Below are 19,968 nucleotides of genomic sequence, written 5' to 3'. Positions count from 1 at the left end.
ATTAATGCTCAGATTACAGATCAGAACTGGGCTAATTTCTGATCCCATTGTGGCATGACTGAAGGTGCCAGATGGGCTGGTCTGAGTATTTCAGAAACTGTTTTTCTGAGATTTTTACACACAGCAGTCTCCAGTGTTTACACTCAGCAGTAACACCTTGTTGATGAACGCGATCAGAGGACAGTAACCAGACTGATTCAAATCTGTCAGAAAGCCTAAAATAACTCCAATAACCACACAAATGTGACCATGTTAGATTAGCGTTTGTGTAGTAAAATATGATTAGCATAGTAGTTACTATGTTTTCCTATGCTTCCCTTGGGGTTGGGGCTTCGACTACCATGCTTCATGGGTTTCTTAGGGTTAGGTAAATTGAGTATTTTGGTCAAAGACATTGTTATGGAGATATTGGCATCTCTAAATTGTACACAGTGTTTAAATGTTGTTGTTTTTTTTTTTGTTTGTTTGTTTTTTTGTATGTGTGTGTGCATGTGTGTGCGTGTGTGTGTATGTGCAATTGTACTCTGTAATGGGATGCTACCCCGCTTAGTCCCCTGAGTACACAGGGATAGGCCCTAAGCACCTGTGTTAAATAATCAATACAAAATATAGATGTATAATAAAATGTGTGGCCTCTTGTAAAGGTGTTGCTGGCATTCAAGTGCTAGATAAATAAAAATCTCTAGTGAGTAGAACTTTCACAGAACTATAGGGAAAAAGTTGCATAGTTGAATAAAATGGAGCAATGCAATTCTGCAGTGATTGTCTTACAAATTTACTCAAGTAATTGAGAAATGTACACTCTATTCACTGTCTCTATGTATACAACATGTGTTGTAATAAATGTAATAAATGAAATTGGGGCAGAAAAGCCTTTACTATTGACACATGCAGTACATTACAGCACAGTGGAATTCTTGTCTTCACATAACCCAACTGTGGTGGTTGGTGTCAGAGAACAGGGGCTTATATAATACAGTGCCCCTGGAGCAAGGAGGGCTAAGGGCTTTGCTCAGGTGCCCAACATTGGCAGCTTAGCAGTGCTGGCGCTTGAACCCTGACCTTCTTATAAACAACCCACAGTCTTAACCACTTGCTTGACGCGTGACCCATATGAGTGGACAGTATGGCAACATTCACTCCTATTGTGCATTTCTGAAGTCTTTTGGGGACATAATGGTTGGTGCTATTGTGCAGAAATTGGTGTCAGAAAATGATTTTAGAGCTCTGAGTCAGGACTGACTGAACTGCTAAGGCTAGCTAGCTGAGATGATCCATCATTTAAACTGAAGTAAAATGTAAGCATAAGTAGTTAACGTGATGTACTAACTGAAACGATAAGCAGCAGTCAACATTTACACTCAACAAAATCTATTTTATAAGCAAGTATTTTATAAGAAAGAAATTTTATACAATAGCTGCTCTGACACTTGCGGTACGTAACTCATCTGAATGGAGAAGTGCTCTGCTTGTGTTGTCAGTGGACTTCAATTAAAAATGAGTGAAGTTAAACTTCAATTATATGGCTAACCTTATCAAGATATTTAGAATCTTTAGAACTAAGGTCATGCAGTCAATACATTATTATGTCATTTACTAGGGTTTATGTCATCACCTCATTAATGATTTACTTAAGGAAATTATTTATTTTCACCAAAAAAGATTCCCTTTTGAATCTGATTCCTCTTAAGGTTTCTTCCCTCAACTGAGTTTTTCCTTGCCACCGTTGGCTCTAAATTGCTCATTAGGGATAAAAATAAATTTTAATTTAAAATTTTCTTATTTTAATTCAGAATTTTTATATTGCTTTGGAAAAATGTCCCTTGTTAAAAGCACAATACAAATACAATTTAATTAAATTGAATTTACTCATGCTGGGTGTAATATCGCTGCAACAAGCTAGCTAAAGTGGACATCAAAATGAGCAACAGAATCATTCTGTAAGTTCCATGCTGAGGGTCTTTTTAGAACTGGACATGTGTTTGCTACAGAACAGTCAAAGGTTTTATGTCTGTGTGTGTTTATGTTCATGAGGCTTGACTGGCATGTCCAAACCCATCAATCACCTCATCAGCAAATGGGAGAAACATATAAGACATATCAGTGTCAACAAAACGTAAAAATAACAGGATACTTTCCTAAAAGTAATCTGTGAAGATGTAACTTAGATTGAAATTTTTATTGTCACTTATTCATGAACGTGGGAATGGGCTGGGTTAAAAACTGTACCTGGCAAGCCACTAGAGGGCCTCTGAAACATTTTGGCTTCAGTCTTGACTCCCTGTTATGACTTCCAGTCATATATAAAGTGATTCAAATATTCACTAGACTACAATTTCAATTCCAACTACTTTAAGTAAATGTACTACAGTAAACACGAGTAAACAAGTGCGTTACTTCAAGTCTTTTTCAGTCTTACTGAAGATGTAGCACAGATTCTCCAAATGCCTCCAATGTCTGTGCTATCATGAAAGCAGGTCTGCGATCAGTGTGAAGAAGAGGCCACTATGTTGCGGACCAAATTAAAGAGCGCTCTAACAGGTCTCAGTTCACGGAGCAGATACGAAGGTCATTACTGCACTGATAGGCTGAAGCAAAGAGAGGCCTCAGTTTGCACTCTCACAGAAACCAAACCCATCCATTTCCCACTGACCCTGTTACTGCACACTTAACAAACACACACACACACACACACACACTCACACACACTCACACTTCCTCTGTTTTTTATCTTATGGAACAATTCATTAGAGCAGCCAATACTGGAAACATCCAGCATTGCGTGTCCTGAGTGTAGTAGGATGGCTATGAGCAGATAAAACTGCAGTGCAAAATGTAGACCGCTCTAAACTGCTCAGAAGGTCTATGGAAAACAGCTGAAATTTTTCCAGGTCGATAATGAAAACAGCATTTGTTTTCATGTTTTCACCTACTTAGATTCCAAAACGTCCAATTTTAGTCTTCCATAATAAACAAATTTAAAACAATGGAAAGCCTCTGTCAGTCATTTCAGCCATTAGCAGAAAGTTTTAGCATGGCACAGATTCTTTTACTGCTTTATTGTCAGTTAAATGTGACTAGAAATAGGAGCACAGCTTTGTTTTCTTCTTCCATCCAGCCTACCAAATCTATTCACGATTTAACTCCAATCAACATCATGAAATTTCCTTTGTTGAAAACCTCATGATTCGTTTGACTTGATTACATGAACCAGTAAAACACAGCTCATCCTCAGAAAGTGAATAACACATGAGCAATCTTGAAAAATGTTGAGACTCATAGTTTCTGGGTGTGTTTTAAAACAGTAATGACTAACCTATGATGAAGCTAAGGCATTTCGTTCCAGCATTTAATCCTGTACATTTTATAACCACTTGGCAGCTCTGATCTGAAGTCAGTGATCATATGCACTCATATAAATGCATTCACTAGGACAATCACAAAGTGATGAATTTGGGAGGCAGGTTTGCTTTCAGATCGCATTCAGCCTGTAAGCTCATTCATGCTGAAAGCAGCAGCAGCAGCAGTCAGGAAGTATTCTACTGCAACTTCCTGCAGTAGATAGTGAGGATAATGGAAAAGAGGAAAAGCTTAACCATCCACATTCTAATTGTGATATGGCCATAGAGAGAGAGTGAGAGAGAGAGAGAGAGAGAGAGAGAGAGAGAGAGAGAGAGAGAGAGAGAGAGAGAGAGAGAGAGAGAGAGAGAGAGTGGGGTGGAGGTGGATTAACTGTCATTAACACCATAAGTTTTGGAGGCCATTAACCTCTATAAAAGCTCAGCAAAGTGCCTGTGACCTTACATTTCCCCAAATCAGCAACTCACAGACACTGTTGTTTTCACAGCCTCTCCCATAGTCACTAACTCAATCATTATTCTCACTCAATCATTATTCTCACTCACTCACTCACTCACTCACTCACTCACTCATTATTCTCACTCACTCACTCACTCACTCACTCAATCATTATTCTCACTCACTCACCCACTCACTCAATCATTATTCTCACTCACTCACTCACTCACTCACTCACTCACTCATTATTCTCACTCACTCACTCACTCACTCACTCACTCAATCATTATTCTCACTCACTCACCCACTCACTCAATCATTATTCTCACTCACTCACTCACTCACTCACTCACTCACTCACTCACTCACTCATTATTCTCACTCACTCACTCACTCACTCACTCACTCACTCACTCAATCATTATTCTCACTCACTCACCCACTCACTCAATCATTATTCTCACTCACTCACCCACTCACTCACTCACTCATTCACTCACTCACTCACTCACTCACTCACTCACTCACTCACTCACTCACTCACTCAATCATTATTCTCACTCACTCACTCACTCACTCACTCACTCGCTCACTCAATCATTATTCTCACTCACTCACTCACTCACTCACTCACTCACTCACTCACTCACTCACTCAATCATTATTCTCACTCACTCACTCACCCACTCACTCACTCACTCACTCACTCACTCACTCACTCACTCAATCATTATTCTCACTCACTCACTCACCCACTCACTCACTCACTCACCCACTCACTCACTCAATCATTATTCTCACTCACTCACTCACTCACTCACTCATTTTTCTGACTCACTCACTCACTCACTCACTCATTTTTCTGACTCACTCACTCACACACTCACTCACTTACACACTCTCACTCACCCACTCACTCACTCACTCACTCACTCACTCACTCACTCATTTTTCTGACTCACTCACTCACTCACTCATTTTTCTGACTCACTCACTCACACACTCACTTACTTACACACTCTCACTCACTCACTTACTCACTCACTCACTCATTTACTCACTCTTCGGCAGTCACTCACTCACACACACACTCACACTCACTCACTCTCACTCACTCACACACACATTCATGCACTCATTATTCTAACTCATTCACTTACTCTTTACTCACAGACACAGACACTCACTCACTCACTCACTTATTATTCTGACTCACTCACTATTCTCACTCACTTACTCACTCACTCATTCACTTACACACTCTCACTCACTCATACACTCACTCACTTTTCATTCTTTCTCACTTATTCACTTATTATTCTCTCTCACACACTCACTAACACACACACATGCACACACACGTGCACACACAAAATCTCACTCTTCATTCTTTCCCACTTATTCACTCATTATTCTCACTCACTCACTCACTCACTCACTCACTCACTCACTCACTCACTCACTCACTCACTCACTCACTCTTTCACTCACTCACTCACTCACTCACTCACTCACTCACTCACTCACTCTTTCACTCACTCACTCACTCACTCACTCACTCACTCACTCACTCACTCACTCACTCACTCTTTCACTCACTCACTCACTCACTCACTCACTCACTCACTCACTCACTCACTCTTTCAAACCCCTCAGGCTCTTACACACTGTCCTTCATTCACTGTCTGTTTCTGAAACATCCCCCTTTCTCCCAAATCACTGACTCATTTCTTTTTTCCTCAGAAACTCACTTTTTCAACTCCCATTGACATTGATCACAGTGCAGTTTCATCATCATCACCTAATCACACCAAACACCGCGAAATAAAAAACTTCACTGTAATTAAATAACATAAATCTTTTCCTTTTGCTTTATCATTTTTCATTTACTACAGGATGAAAAACTGTTAAAGTCAGCAGAAGATTTCAGAGAGAGCCATGAATTATTGCATAGGATTTCTACTGCACTTTCCAAAAAAGTGTTTAAAAAGTGTGTAAAAGTGCCTAAACACTCTTATTCATCAATATTAACCGAAAACTAATGCAATTCTCCATTGTCAAATAAATGTAGATATCAGCTTGTTTTTATTTAATAAAAGTAATGGGAGCATTTTTAGCATTATAACTAATGCAGAGTTAAGAAAATATGTCTTACGAGGTGATAATTAACACTGTGGGTTTAGACCATGAATGTGTTAATAACTGAAAGCTATATAGCGTCACAAAATTTTTTACTTTTATTTATACAAAGATTTTTTAAAGAAATAAATAAGTCTAAGAAATGTCTCATTCTCTGCAGACCAACCTGTATAACATTTACAACAAAGACAAAGCCAGAGTATTATGATGTTGTCTTGTGCTCACGCTATATACCTAACATTATCAACTATATTAAAAATGAATTTGTACTGCTGATCTCCTCATGTGATACCTCTGTGACTAAACCCAGACAGTCTAGTGTACAGACTGTAAGCAAAGTCTTCTGATGAGTTTACCAGAAATGCGTTTGCGTAAGACTGTTTAAAGAACGCCGTACATACTCACTTCTGCCTAAACAATTAGTCCGGCACGGTTGGCCATAACATGAAACGTTCTCTCAACTCTACAGATATTGCATCTTCATACTCTGAAGCTTTAAAATATAAATAAATCCACTAAAATAGCCCATTACATGACTATGCCATTTGGTAGTGTTATGTGTTTTGTTCTAAAATAATGAAATTATAATTTTTGAATATTTATTTTGTATTTAGGTACACATTAGACTTTTAATAAAGTGTTTTATACGTCTGTCATTATTTGTATGTAGAGGTAATGAGTTATTAAATACATATCTGTAACAAATGTAAAAAAGTGGAAGATTTATTCCGGACCTTCTGTAATTAAACAGATATCTAAAGACTTTCCACAAAATCGGGGCTGATATTTGTTTCAACAGGAATTCTGCATGAAAACCTGCATCATTACTGTGAATGATGTATTCATGATGTTTTCATGATGTATTCAAATGATGTTGTGCAGTGAATTTTAGTTACACAACCTTGATCGTGACTATATTGTAAATATTTGTACTTTGTGGTACATACAAAGTATTAATTTGGGGTTGATAACTAAACAAAAATGACATAAAATTCTTAAATTTTAAGTTCCATTTACAGTACATTTCAAAATGATATAATAAAAACATGAAGAAATCATTATTTCTATGGCGACTGCTTAAGCTTAATTATATAGGTAAAGTATTTCATGTATCTAAAGAGGGCAATAAAGAGTCATTTCAATTCAGTATTTTTTGCAATTCTGCATTTTTTTTAGTTTCACACATTCAGATAATGATCTTCAAGAATGAGAAGAACTCAGTTTGATATCAGACCAGTAAAAACAAGAATTATATTTGGACTAAGAAGTGTGTTTGTCCTATAACCGTATTTCTCTTATTGCATTCTGCAGTCATCCATAAGTTTGATTAATTTTTACTTTTATTTTTTTATTTTGCTGTTTTTTATTATCCAGATGTGTGTTAAAGTAAATCTATTGACATATTAACACTCATAATATCATAATAAACAGACATGGAGTTCATCGAAAATTCTTGGATCTATAAGATATGTAATATTATAAAACACTTTAGGTTAAACAGTAAAATAAGTGTTAAAGCTGGTAAAATAATACACAATGCTTGGTTTTGTTAGACGCTTGTGTCTGGAGCAGATTTTGTCCTTTGTTTATTCATACACTTAATATTCAGCCTCAAGGATGGAAAAATGCTCACTTTTAGAATTTAACAAAGAAATTGCTTTTTTTTTTTAAAAAAAATGCGTTCGGCCATCTGGAGATGAGTTTTTTGTATAAATTGCGGTTGTTGCTCTTTTGTCATTATGCTGATGGTTTTTCTGAACGGTGCAGACAGTCAGAATAGGAAAAAGGAAATTTACAAAGCAGCAAAAAGGAAATCTCGTTGCATAGCCATGGCATGAAGGGTGTTACCCCTCCTGCACAAATATGTTCTGTGAACAACCAAAGCAATTTAAAAAATGTCATTTTGTACGTCATGTAATTTTAAAAACTTACCTTGATAGTGCTCGCCATTGTAGCACAGGACTATATAGTCCTGTATTTAAAAAAAAAAGAAATTTCAGTTGCAATGTGTATGTGTGAGGTTTTTTTCTGGCGATGACTGTGTTAAGTTGAGGTTCCACTGAGCAGTGTTTGGAGCGGATGAGATTGTGCTAATGCTGGAAGTGAAGTCAACCAATAGCAGGAAGAGCTTTCTATTGGTTCTGGCCGACGCAGCTCGAAGAAACAGGATATTTGGGAGAGGAGAGATAAGAAAGCCTGAAACAATGTTGGTATCCTGTAAAAGCATGTGGTTACTTTAAGAGACAGCGCAGTACCTAAGTTAACTTCACCTACTGTGGGGCGTCCTCGAGAAGGGGCGTGCGTCCCGGATAGCGTGATAGTCTATTAGATTTTATATTTTTACTCTCAACTGTTAAGTTATACATAATATTTCCAAATGGTTTAAATATGGCAAATATAATAGAATAAAGGTCGGATTGGGAAACTGGTGTATGATGACAATATCTTGGTTAAGTATTGTGACTTCATATGAACTGAGATCTGACTGCTCATGAAACTTTAAAATGTCTGTTAGATAAAAGAATATGGAAAGCTATGAAACTGAAGATGATGATGTTGCAAAGGTCAAGAAGAGGAAGAAGCAGAGGAAATAAGGAAAGCTACATGAGCTAAGGAAGAAAAGGGAAAAATGTATAAAATATATTTATAAGAAAAATACATATACTGTAAAGTACCACAATTAAATTATAGTCATATCAACCTTAATGATCATAAAGAATTCATGAGGTATAGTGTACACACTGTAAAACATGAGAGATCCATTAACTTATGTGAACTTTCTTCACATCGACTCCAAATGTCATGACAAGTTTACTGTAACTAAGTTTAAAAGTTTTCAGTCTTACAGTGTATTAGTCTGTGGTACGTTGCATTATGTTGAACTTTACAATGTAGTAAATGTGTTTATGCATAAAATGGAAAGAGAGACAGACAGATAGATAGTAAGACCTGGTACAGGCAGGATGTAGAAGTTTTCATTATATAATGAGTATTTGTCATGGTGCAGGCAGAGAGTTGGGGACACAATGAAGTAAAAGAGTAGATAAGGATGGAAGATATTATATACAGAGATATTATTCCTGCAAATAAATACAATTCTGATTCAGAAGTCCTGCACTATCCAGAACCTGAACAACTCAACCAAGCACCAAGCTTTTTGCTATATGTGTAATAGAGCTGCCATTAAACAGGAACATACATTACATCACAAATCACCTTGTGTATTCTGTATGTATGTATGCCATACTGTAGTGATGATACAATGTGTGTGTGTGTGTGTGTGTGTGTGTGTGTGTGTGTGTTTTTGTGTGTGTGTGTGTGTGTGTGCACGCTCAGGGGTGTGTTGATGCCTGTGTGAGCAGTGGTGCGTTTCTGGGCTGCAGATGGTATTGTGTAATGGCGGTTGATTTGAGGAAGTTATGAAGTAACAAGAGGAGTTTAAAATGTTTTGTAAGCAGTTAGTGTCAAAAACATTTTATTCAGTTCAAACTGCCACTCTGCTAATTTTCAGAAGGACAAATATAAAATTAACAAAGAACTGTAATCGTACACTGTAATCGTAACAAACAACTTCAATGACATTGCAACTTAGTTTGAGCTTCAAGAATGCAGTTGTTCCTTCTAATGCTATGAAGGAATTACATAAAACAGATTTCACCATATTTGATAGTTGGGAACAAGGCAATAAATATTGCAAGTGTGTTCATTCTGCAACAAGATGAAAGCAATAGGATGCAAAAGAAGGATAACAAATCCCCATAGTTTGAACATACACTTGAAATAATAATTTAAAAAAGACCTATTATGAAACCTATATTCATAATTTCTTGTAGTTTAGATTAAATAAACCGATAATAATTGAGTAATTAAAAGTCAAGAAAAAGTAATATATGTTGTAACTTAAGTGAAACTCTCTATTACCATAAAACAAAATGCACTTTTGTCCACAAATAATAACTTGTGTATAATCATTAAGCAACTTAATGACAACTGACAACGTATCAAATTAATTCAATATTCCCAGGATTTGAATCAGGTCCAGATTTCTCACAGTCCTCACTACATACTTTTCCCATTAGTTTTACTGAATAATGTGCTATCAATGTAAGAATCTAATATAATAAGCTTTAAAAAGAAACTGATATAAACGAGTGCTTCAAGTAAAAGTAAAATGACAATAAAGCTTATAAAAAAACAAAAACCTATGTACACTACTTAGCTTGCACACTCTTAAAAAAGAAAAGTAACTAATGCACACACTTGTGTTACAGCACGATTAATGTAGTTATGTAGAAAGGTAATTATAGTCTTTCATTGGAGCTTTAGGAGGCATTGTTTCAATTTGTAACTGAATGCTGATTTTTGTCCAGCTTGTGCTGGGAATGAGTAATGTAATGACAGTTCTGTGCAAAATTAGATTTGAATCAATTCAGTGTAATTCTGATTACTCTGTACACTCGCATTCACACGTACAGCGACTCGCATCGGCAAAGTGACCAGAGACCATTCGTTTTCAATGAATGCTGATGACTTTCAGCAATATGAGCACCTACAACTGTTAGGGACTAGAAGTGGGCGTGTCCTAGCTGAGAAAAGTTTGACTTTAGAGACTACCAATGGAAGTGAAGACAGTAAAGTTTACATGATCCATGGCAAAGAGTGAAAAACTTTTCATTGCTACATAATCGTATGGTATGATATATCTGAACACTCTACATACAAAAGCTTACATTTTAGTGGCAAGAAAAGTGATGTGAAGTGGAATGCTAGCTGCACCCCATTGATAATTGTTACTAGTTTGGCAACCACTAGTAGGAAGGCTGGTGATTCCATTGTACAGCAACTTATAGCAATAAAATCTATCTGTCTATCTGTCTATCTATCTGTCTGTCTATGTGTATATGTAAATCTTAGTTATCTAAATACTGTTAGCCTAGTTATATAGCCTATATACTGAAATATAAAGAAAAAAATAGAATCTATATGTGAGAAAAATCATGAATATACCATGAAGCACCACAGCAAAATTATGGCCGAATAAACCTACTGGTGACTTTATTGTACAGCGACTTGCAACAATAAAATTCTAGCTTTCGAGAGAAGAGTTCTATCTAGCACTGTCTATCATCACTCAACAATCTGGGTTTAGATCCAGAAAATCATTTCAGTAAAACAAACTGAGCACCTGAAAAACTAGTGTAGCAGATGTGCATAAATAAATAAATAAATAAATAAATAAAATAACTTGCGGTAGTTCAGACTATTTTTTGTGGATTCTGTAGCAGATCTCGTCTGTTCATCTGTAACAGCTAGCTGAGGCCATTTGCCTGAAGGTGATTTTCCACAGACTTTTATTGATTTTTATTTTTGGTTGCTCACTCTGGTCTAATTAAAGAAGTGATAACTTGGCTAATTTACAAAAAAAAAAAAAGTCAATTTTTGAAATGTTTAATGACACTGGAAATGTACGTGTTTATTCTCTGCTGTCAGTTCAAAACAGATGCTTCATCTGTTCAGAGTCCGTGGCTCCAGTCAAAACAATGCAAAACAAAACATTTATTTATAGCCATTGAGTTTTAAAAAGAATTAGCAAGTAACTAATGTCGCAGTTTAGTCATGGTAGTTACTTATCCAGACTTTTGTAAGGAATTCCTACATTGTAGGAATGTAACATTTTTACTGTGTAAAATGGATTGTAAGAGATTATAAGTTGTCATCTGAAAGGGACGTAATGCCCTCTATATCTCTGTCTCCTTTTGGTCTGCATTTCTCTGTTTTTCTTTTTCTCTCTCACTTTCTCAAGTGATGTTTGATTTTTATGGCATCCTGCAGGATGTCTGTAGGAAGTCACCTTTGCTCTTTCTCTAAGTGAGCCGAACGGCTGAGTCTGTGTGTGTGTGTTTGTGTGTGTGTGTGTGTGTGTGTGTGTGTTACAGTGGAAATGCTCTTCAATGGGGGGGCTGGGAAACAGGGCAGGGCCCTTCCACAGGAATGTCCTGTACAACATTCAATCACACACACACACACACACACACACACACACACACAAACATATTGCAATGGCTCTTCTCAACTCTGCTTTCAATGCAACATTTCCTTAAGTCTCATTCAGCTCAGAAAGTATATGAAGCGAGTGCGTAAATATGCTCATTTACATACACACACACACTTGTCACTTGTTGTACCGATGGTGAGTTAGGGACACAGACCAGAGAGCATTGAAGCATTTGGTGATCACAAACTCTCTGCTCATAGCACCTCCTAGAGTCTCACACTGTTACTACAAAAGAGTTGAGTAAGCATGGAAAAACCAGGATAGGCAATAATTGTGTGTGTGTGTGTGTGTGTGTGTGTGTGTATCTCTGTATGTCTTAACGGTGGTCCATGAGGCCCTGAGGGTATCAGATTATCATCATCTCGGTCTGCAGACTTTTATAGCAATACTTATTGCACTAGAGAAGCAGACTTTAAGAGCTCGTTTATACCCACTTAATGACAGTAGTCTTAATACAGACACATTCATGCCACATGACACTAGTATCAAATCTGAGCCAACATTTATGATACACCTCTTTTATTTAGAACCTAGGTATGGAAAGAAGGTTGCTGCATTTATTCATTCGTTTAACAAGTCCAGCTGTACTTAGTAAATAGTATTAAATACCAGTGGCAAACATGCATTTTAGTTTTAGGGCTTCAGTAAATTGTATCCTGTTAAGAGTACCATTTAAAATGGATTAGATCTCAGTGTGTACATTAGCCATTTCACAGTCCTAGCACATGTCCAACCTAAAATAAAAGGAGAAAACTGTACTTATTTGTAACATATATACACAATCGCCAGTAACTAAGACAATTCAGGATGACCGTTAGTTTGGGTCTATGTCTGTGAAGAAACACTACACAGCCAGGTGACCAGTTGAATTAGGATATTTAATGTGACCGACCGCTCTATCTGAGTCCTTTTATTAAAAACTTTGAAATATAAATTTAAATTTAAATTTTGATAAAAATAATTATATTCGATTTATGTTCCTTCTGTATGTTACCGTAAAACTGTCCATGTCACTGTCCATGTCACTGTCCATGTCACTGTCTACTGTATGTCACTGTCCATGTCACTGGGTGCTGACTGAACGGAAAATGTTTCTTTAAAAAAAACATAATGAAATATACTGGACGTCTTGTGCGATAGAAAGAATTCCAGATTTGCTACTCATGCTTGCCTTTCCCTGAACTAAATTGCCATGCAGCACATTAATATGGAGTAACTAAACACACACACACACACACACACACACACACGATCAAACATTCACTACAGCTTTGTGGACTGATGAATGGTGATAAAAGTATTTCTTGCTTTGTGTGTAAAGCAGGAAGTGGTCTACAGTAACTTGCATGAGTGTGAGTGCTCTTGGCTCCTTTTCTGTAGCTCAGTCTAGTAAACCTCAGGGAAACCCACTGGCACTCTTAACTACTGCTCTCTTTCTATCAGCAGCATGTAAGGTTACTGGGACACTACTCAAAAACACACAAAAGCACACACTCAATCACTGAAACACACACATGAACATTCACATAAACTGTTCTTTGTTGCTACAGGAAATCATGGCTGAAGGTATGCTGTGCCAGATGCCCTGAGGAGAGGAGAGAATTCCTGTATTCTCACGTTAAACGAAGGAGGGAGAGAGAGAGAGAGAGAGAGAGAGAGAGAGAGAGAGAGAGAGAGAGAGAGAGAGAGAGAGAGAGATTAATATGAGATGTACAGCAGGACTGCAGATAGAAAACACCCCTGTGTAGTTAAAACCTTCTGAAACAGTAGCCATTCAGCACTTCGGTTTCTCTCCTGTCAACATTTATTACATTCATATCCAGTCGCAATGTTTATGAGGAGATTTCATAAGAGAAACTCACGCTTCACTTTACTATGTCGGAAGTGAAAATTTTCTGCTAATTGTTTTCTCACAATAAGCTGTCGAAGCTAAGCGTATATGAAGTGCATTTTAAGGTAATTGAGTATTTTCGTCTGAGGAAAATGTTGACATTTCTAATAGTTCTTTCTTGCTTTCACTGACATTAGTTATTTAAAAGACTAAATGGCTAGGTGCTTACTGCTTAAATCATTAGCTTCAGTTATTAGCTAGCTTCCTTTCTTAGACGTTAGTTCTATATAACATAAACACATAAAAATGAATGATCTATTGCAATGAACACTGTCAAGAGGATGTCATTTGCAGCTGCGATAGTAAGACACTAGTTGTTAATTATTTAAATTAATTGTCAATCCTAACTCGATACAGAACATTTAATTTATTCAACAAATGTTAAATATACTTTTTAAAAAACATCATTTGTAAAGGTTTTTAAAGGTTTCTTGTCTGTTCTGATTACATCAAACATGAGTAAATCCTTCCATCACACAGTTTAAGAGCTCAGCAGGGTAAGAACTATTATCCCGTAAGTTTACTCTTACACACGCACACATTAAGCCTTTACGTCTTACATCTATTAAATATCATTAGACTCCATGCTGCTCTAGTTTGCATTAACATGCATTAGGAGAAATATCCACAAAACTGATGAATTTTTTGAGAATTTATATTCTTACTACAAACTTTCAGACACTGCATGGACTGTCTCTGTGTGTCTGTGTGCTTGTACTGTATGTGTATCTGTGTGCTGGATGCAACATCCTACTTCATCTTCACAGTGGAAACAAACAGTCACTCTAGAGAGCGCACCATGGTGTAAGCTTTATAATACACAGAGTACGGATGTATACAGTACATATAAACGCTTTACCTGATAAAGTTAAAGGTAAAAAGTCGCAAAACTGAAACAAGTCCACACAAAAACATAAACTGATGCTGCACGCAAGAACAAGATCACATGGGAGAGGAGAGGAGAGCAGAGGAAGAAAGAGAAGAGGAGGAGAGAGGAAGAAAGAGGAGAGAAGAGGACAGGAGGAAAGAGGAAGAAAGAGGAGAGAAGAGGAGAGGAGGAAAGAGCAGAGGAGAGGACAGTAGTTGAAGAGAATGCAGAGTGTAGGAGAAAAGAAGAGAGGATACACAAGGAAAGAAATAAAAAGGAAAAGAATAAGTGGGAGATAAGAGGAATAGAAAGGGGAGGAATGAATAGGAGAAGATATAAAACAAAACAAATGAAGAAGAGTGAAAAGGAGAAAAATAAAATCTAGAGCAGAGCTTTTACCTCAGAGAACGTCTACCCTCCTGCCACAGCGAGCTCATCTGTGCTGGCCTGCTTGCCGCCACTCTGCACATGCAAGTGTGTGCGTGTGTGAGCCAGCGTCTCTGTCACAGCTTGGCAGAGGCCCTACTGGAGGACTCCTGGATAACAAATGTCTGGAAGTTCTGCAGGTTTTCTGCACATGCTGTTCACAGTGAATGTGACCAGACCACAAGTCTGTCCCCCTGACTCACAAGCGCACACAAATAAGTAGAGAAAAAAGACCAGAAAGAAGAAAGCCATGGTCTGATCCTTGCGCAAATAACATTCCTGAATGCCAGATTTCTTGGATCGGCAAACAGAATTTCTGGCATGCTCCTGTAGTTGAAGTTGGGACAGGGATAAGGTTTAGCTGATTGGTGTTTATATGTATTTGTTTGAGTTCACATTAATTTACTTATTATGCAATATATTTTCTCCCGTTTTTTAATCTTTGCAGCTGAAGCCTCAAACTGAGCAACTTAAAGAGTGTTGACGTTTCTTTTCAACACACAAAAGCATCCAAACATGTCACCCATCTCAGCCACAGCTGGCCAGTGGTGATGGATAAAAGTAGTGGGACTTGGCAGGAGCTTCAAATCTCTTTTGATACTTTGATGAAATGAACTGTGACTGTACAAGAAGAAAAACTATTTAATATAAGTTTAATAAAGCCTTTAATATTACATATTATTTGTGAACATGGTTGCAGAGTGTTGATTTATAGTGTTGCTGCTTCACAGCTTCAGGTTCCCGGGTTCAGTCTTGATCTTAGGGTTCTGTTGTTTTTCTACAACCTCACAAAAACTTTAGGTAGGTAAGGCAGGTGGAGGAAGGTGTGTGTGTGTGTGTTTATAGTGTCCTGCAAGCGGCAAAAACAGTAACCTACAAAAAAACTCATCAAGTAATATATAGGAAGGGTCCAGTGGCTTGGTGGTTAGCACATACCCTCCTACTGTCCAAAGTCATGCATTGTAGTCTGCTTGGCATCTCTAAATAGTGTAATAGTAAATAGTAAATAGTGTGTGTGTGTGTGTGTGTGTGTGTGTGTGTGTGTGTGTGTGTGTGTGTGTGTGTGTGTGTGTGGAATTGTGCCCTGCAATAGACTGGCATCTTGTCCAGGGTGTACCCTGTCCTGTGCCCAGAGTCTCATGGGATAGGCTTCAGGTTCCCCATGACATAGGAGGTAAAGGTGTGTGGAGAATGGATAGCAGTTATATATTTATTGCATAGATATAGATATACAGATTTTCTGCAGTTCACTGATAAACATGAGGACATCTTCAAATGAAACTCCCTAGAGATTGGACTGGATTTTTGTATTCTGGTTGGACTGGAAATTTGTATTCTGGTTGTAGAATAGAGCATGGAGGTACATATATGAGATAAAATAAGGTTGTAGTCTTTAAGATCTTGATGCCTGTGGCCAGAAAATTGTAAAAACAACATCAGGTGCTCTGTGTTCGACAGGCTAAGACTACTTGCAGCTCTACCAACTATATTTTAAAGTACTTAATCCAACAATGCTGAGACAGCACGATTGTGTATCATCACAATTTCTCTGAGGTCACATTAAAAACTGCAACATCCTCATCTCTGTCATAGCTTGACAAACATTTGATAAAGCACAAGCCAGTCTGTACTGTAGCACCAAACTCTAACCACATGTGGACCAGGAAAAAAGATTTCATGCAGCTGATAGGGAAAATGCACATGGTCCTGGAGATGAAGATGAACTACAAATAGCTGAATTCTGAAACATACTGGGAATTACACAAGTACTTCTTCAGCTGTGGACCATAGTCAGCTCAGACTTCTGTTGTGGTGAAGGAGGTATACTTCAGGAGCACAACAGCTTGGCTGAAGGTTAAGTAAAATAACATTCAGCTGCATACAAGCACACTGTCACACCTGAACCAGTACACACATGTTGAATTGTAATCTTTTCCACATCTGCGCTCTTCTGCCATTCACAACATAGCATGAGATAATTGGAGTGTGTAAGAGAGAAAAATCTGTTTTCATCGTTTTGTTTTTTAAATAGACATACACGTCCAGTTTAATAGGAACGCTTGTACATCTGATTATTTTTGTCATTTTCTAATCATTCGACCACACGACAGCAGCACAATGCATAGAATTATGATACAGTTTAAAAGCTTCAGGTCAAGTTCACATAATCACAGAAAACTGTAAGCTCTGTTACTTTAACATTGGCATCATTGTTACTGCCAGATGGGCCGGTTTGAGTAATTCAGAAACAAACTTTTTCCAGTCTTCAACTGTCCCGTTTCAGTGAGTCTGTGCCAATGATAGCCTCAGAAGAGAAACCTGCTGCAGTTTTCTGCTGCTGTAGCCCATCCACATTAAGTCTGTTGGCTTGTGCATTCTGAGATGCATTTCTACTATAAGTTACTATAGACTTCATGTCAGCTCAGACCAGTTTGGTCATTCTCCTCTCATCTATTGCAGTGTTTCAGCCTGCAGACCCTCTGTACCCAGGATGTTTGTGCAGCCCTCTGTGTAAACCCTGGAGACTGTCCAGAGAAAGAGAAAACTCCAGAAGATCAGAAGTATCTGAACTACTCAAACCAGCCCATCTGCAATCAACATCCATGTCACGGTTAAATCACACATTTTCCCCCATTCTGATATTTATTGTGATCCTTAACTGATGCACTTCACTTGTATATAAATTATCTTATTCATTGTGCTGCTGCAAAATAACTGGTGGCTGATTGGATTACTTCATAAACGTGCAGTGGTACAGGTGTCTATTCAAGTGGAGTGCGTTTATTTATGTGTATGTACTGTATAAGGATACCTTATGATAGGCTGTATATGGCTCTGGATCTGTTCCAGTCTGGACCATTTCCCCTAGGAGGCATTGAAGATCTTACAACCTTACCTGAGACATCACATACACACACACACACACACACACACACACACACACACACGCACACACACACACAAACACACACACATAGAATGCTCAATATTAATGTGTTGGACACAGATACTGCAGTTAATTATTATTTTCATGATTTCATGCAGCAGGTCATCCTATATGAACTAATCTACTAATCAGTAGATTAGTCTCACAAGTTTATCAGGACTCATCAGGACCAATCGAGATCTGCCTGCTTTCACGAGAGGTGCAAACCACTCATGTTGCTTTGTGTGACATTTTGTGTGACATTTTACTGTAAAAATGGTGCTACAAAAAATTTGCCTGGATGTAATCTGTAAATAATGAAATTTGATTCTCCGTCAGATTTATAAAAAAATTGCACAGAACTGTATGCACAGGGATTCTAATAGTTGTGGCCAGCCTCAATGTGCAATATCCATAAGACAGTCTGGAGCAGAGCGTCTGACTCTGAAAGCCAAAACTTTGTTTATTTTTAGTAGTCAATGCCCAAAATGTGTTTACTTTGTTTATTATTTATATTAGAAGCAGTGCCAGTATGTTTGGGAGAGTGCATGCTTCATCAGCATCATCACCTGGCTTGGACCTACGGTGGAAATGAGGCATAGTGTGTGTATGTGTGTGTGTAGGAGGTGGAGGGGATGAGGCTCATGCAAACTGAGGTGGGACAGAGACATGAAACATTGCTGAAACTGTGTAGTTATTTATCTCCTCTGCACTAAATGGTAGAATCATTAAAATAGGCAGTGCTCCAGCATCAGCCAGATGATGTCAGACAGCACTACAGTCAGCCCTTTTTCCTCAGTGGACATTCTGTGGTGTCTCTTTTCACTGTTTTGCCCTCATTTTCGTGTTCTATCTGTTCCGTTTCTTTCTGCTGAGGTTATTACAATAAAGCTCACAGAACTTAAAAATAACACAAAGAGAATTCCAGAAGGCTCACAAAACTTAAGGACCGTTCCCCATACACCCACAACACACATCCACTGGAGGACGCAGTGCAAATGTTCACAGGCAGATTTGGGATCCAAATCCATTCCTATAGTATACTAACAATGAGACAAGTTTGGATATGAGTGAACAATCTCCTCTAATTTTGAATTCTTACTTCTAATCATACCGATTGTTGCTGCTGGTGGCTAAATCTAAATCTACTAACTACTAAAATCTAATAAAATAAATTTACTTGCACTGCTCGACTGCTCCCACCATCTCTCAGGGTTAGAGGCTGGTATACAGCAAGACTCTTTTCTGTTCTGGCACCGAGGTGGTTGGATTAACTTCCCCTAGATGTCCGAACAGCTGTGTCACTGGCCATTTTCTAACGATGGGTGAAGACCTACTTCTTAAACTACTGCATACTTAAACTAGACCTTATTTTCCATGTTTATATTATGTAAGAGAAAAAAACATGAGTTTAGTCATTTTTATGGTATTCTAAGTCTGTAACCTAGTGAACCAGTGTTAATGTATACACTGATAGAGACAATAAAGCACTTTTTTTTTACATCATTCTGCCTTAAATGTAAATGTCAATTAGTGACTTAATTGTGTCATTTATGAACTACTATTTACACAGGCAAATCTGTCATGTCTTTTTTATCCACAGAAGCCGTGTGGGAAATAGACTGTTAGCCAGCTACACTGTGCCATAAGATGCAGCTTTATTTTCCTCGTGGCTGTTCATGATTACTATGTTCAGTACATGTGAGAATGTACAGTACAGTAAGCTTCGTTTGGTTTAAAACGGAAACACTAATGCTGCAGTGTTGTACCACAATCAGATTTGTACTAAGTGGGTATAGTGTTTTTAATACTAATTGTACACATCACACATAACTACAGACTTAAGAGCTAAATGTTGTTTTCTT

The 19,968-nt window shown here is 37.7% G+C and overlaps 1 protein-coding gene across 4 annotated transcripts in view; it reads right to left on the bottom strand.

The window, feature by feature from the left end:
• Window positions 1-19,968, bottom strand: part of erg (ETS transcription factor ERG) — a 49,910-nt gene that overhangs the window by 24,319 nt on the left and 5,623 nt on the right. For 2 of the 4 annotated variants that reach the window (XM_060896719.1, XM_060896717.1), the window contains one exon: window positions 17,990-18,073. In XM_060896719.1, coding sequence (XP_060752702.1) covers window positions 17,990-18,037 — 48 coding nt within the window. In that variant the 5' untranslated portion in view covers window positions 18,038-18,073. Of the gene's footprint in view, window positions 1-7,869; window positions 8,152-17,989; window positions 18,074-19,968 lie in introns of those variants that run through there. The other 2 variants (XM_060896720.1, XM_060896718.1) reach the window with 2 other exon arrangements.

Source organism: Tachysurus vachellii, chromosome 20, assembly GCF_030014155.1.
Source record: "Tachysurus vachellii isolate PV-2020 chromosome 20, HZAU_Pvac_v1, whole genome shotgun sequence".
Classification (NCBI taxonomy): Eukaryota; Metazoa; Chordata; class Actinopteri; order Siluriformes; family Bagridae; genus Tachysurus; species Tachysurus vachellii.
This window is presented reverse-complemented; position numbering and strand designations above follow the sequence as displayed.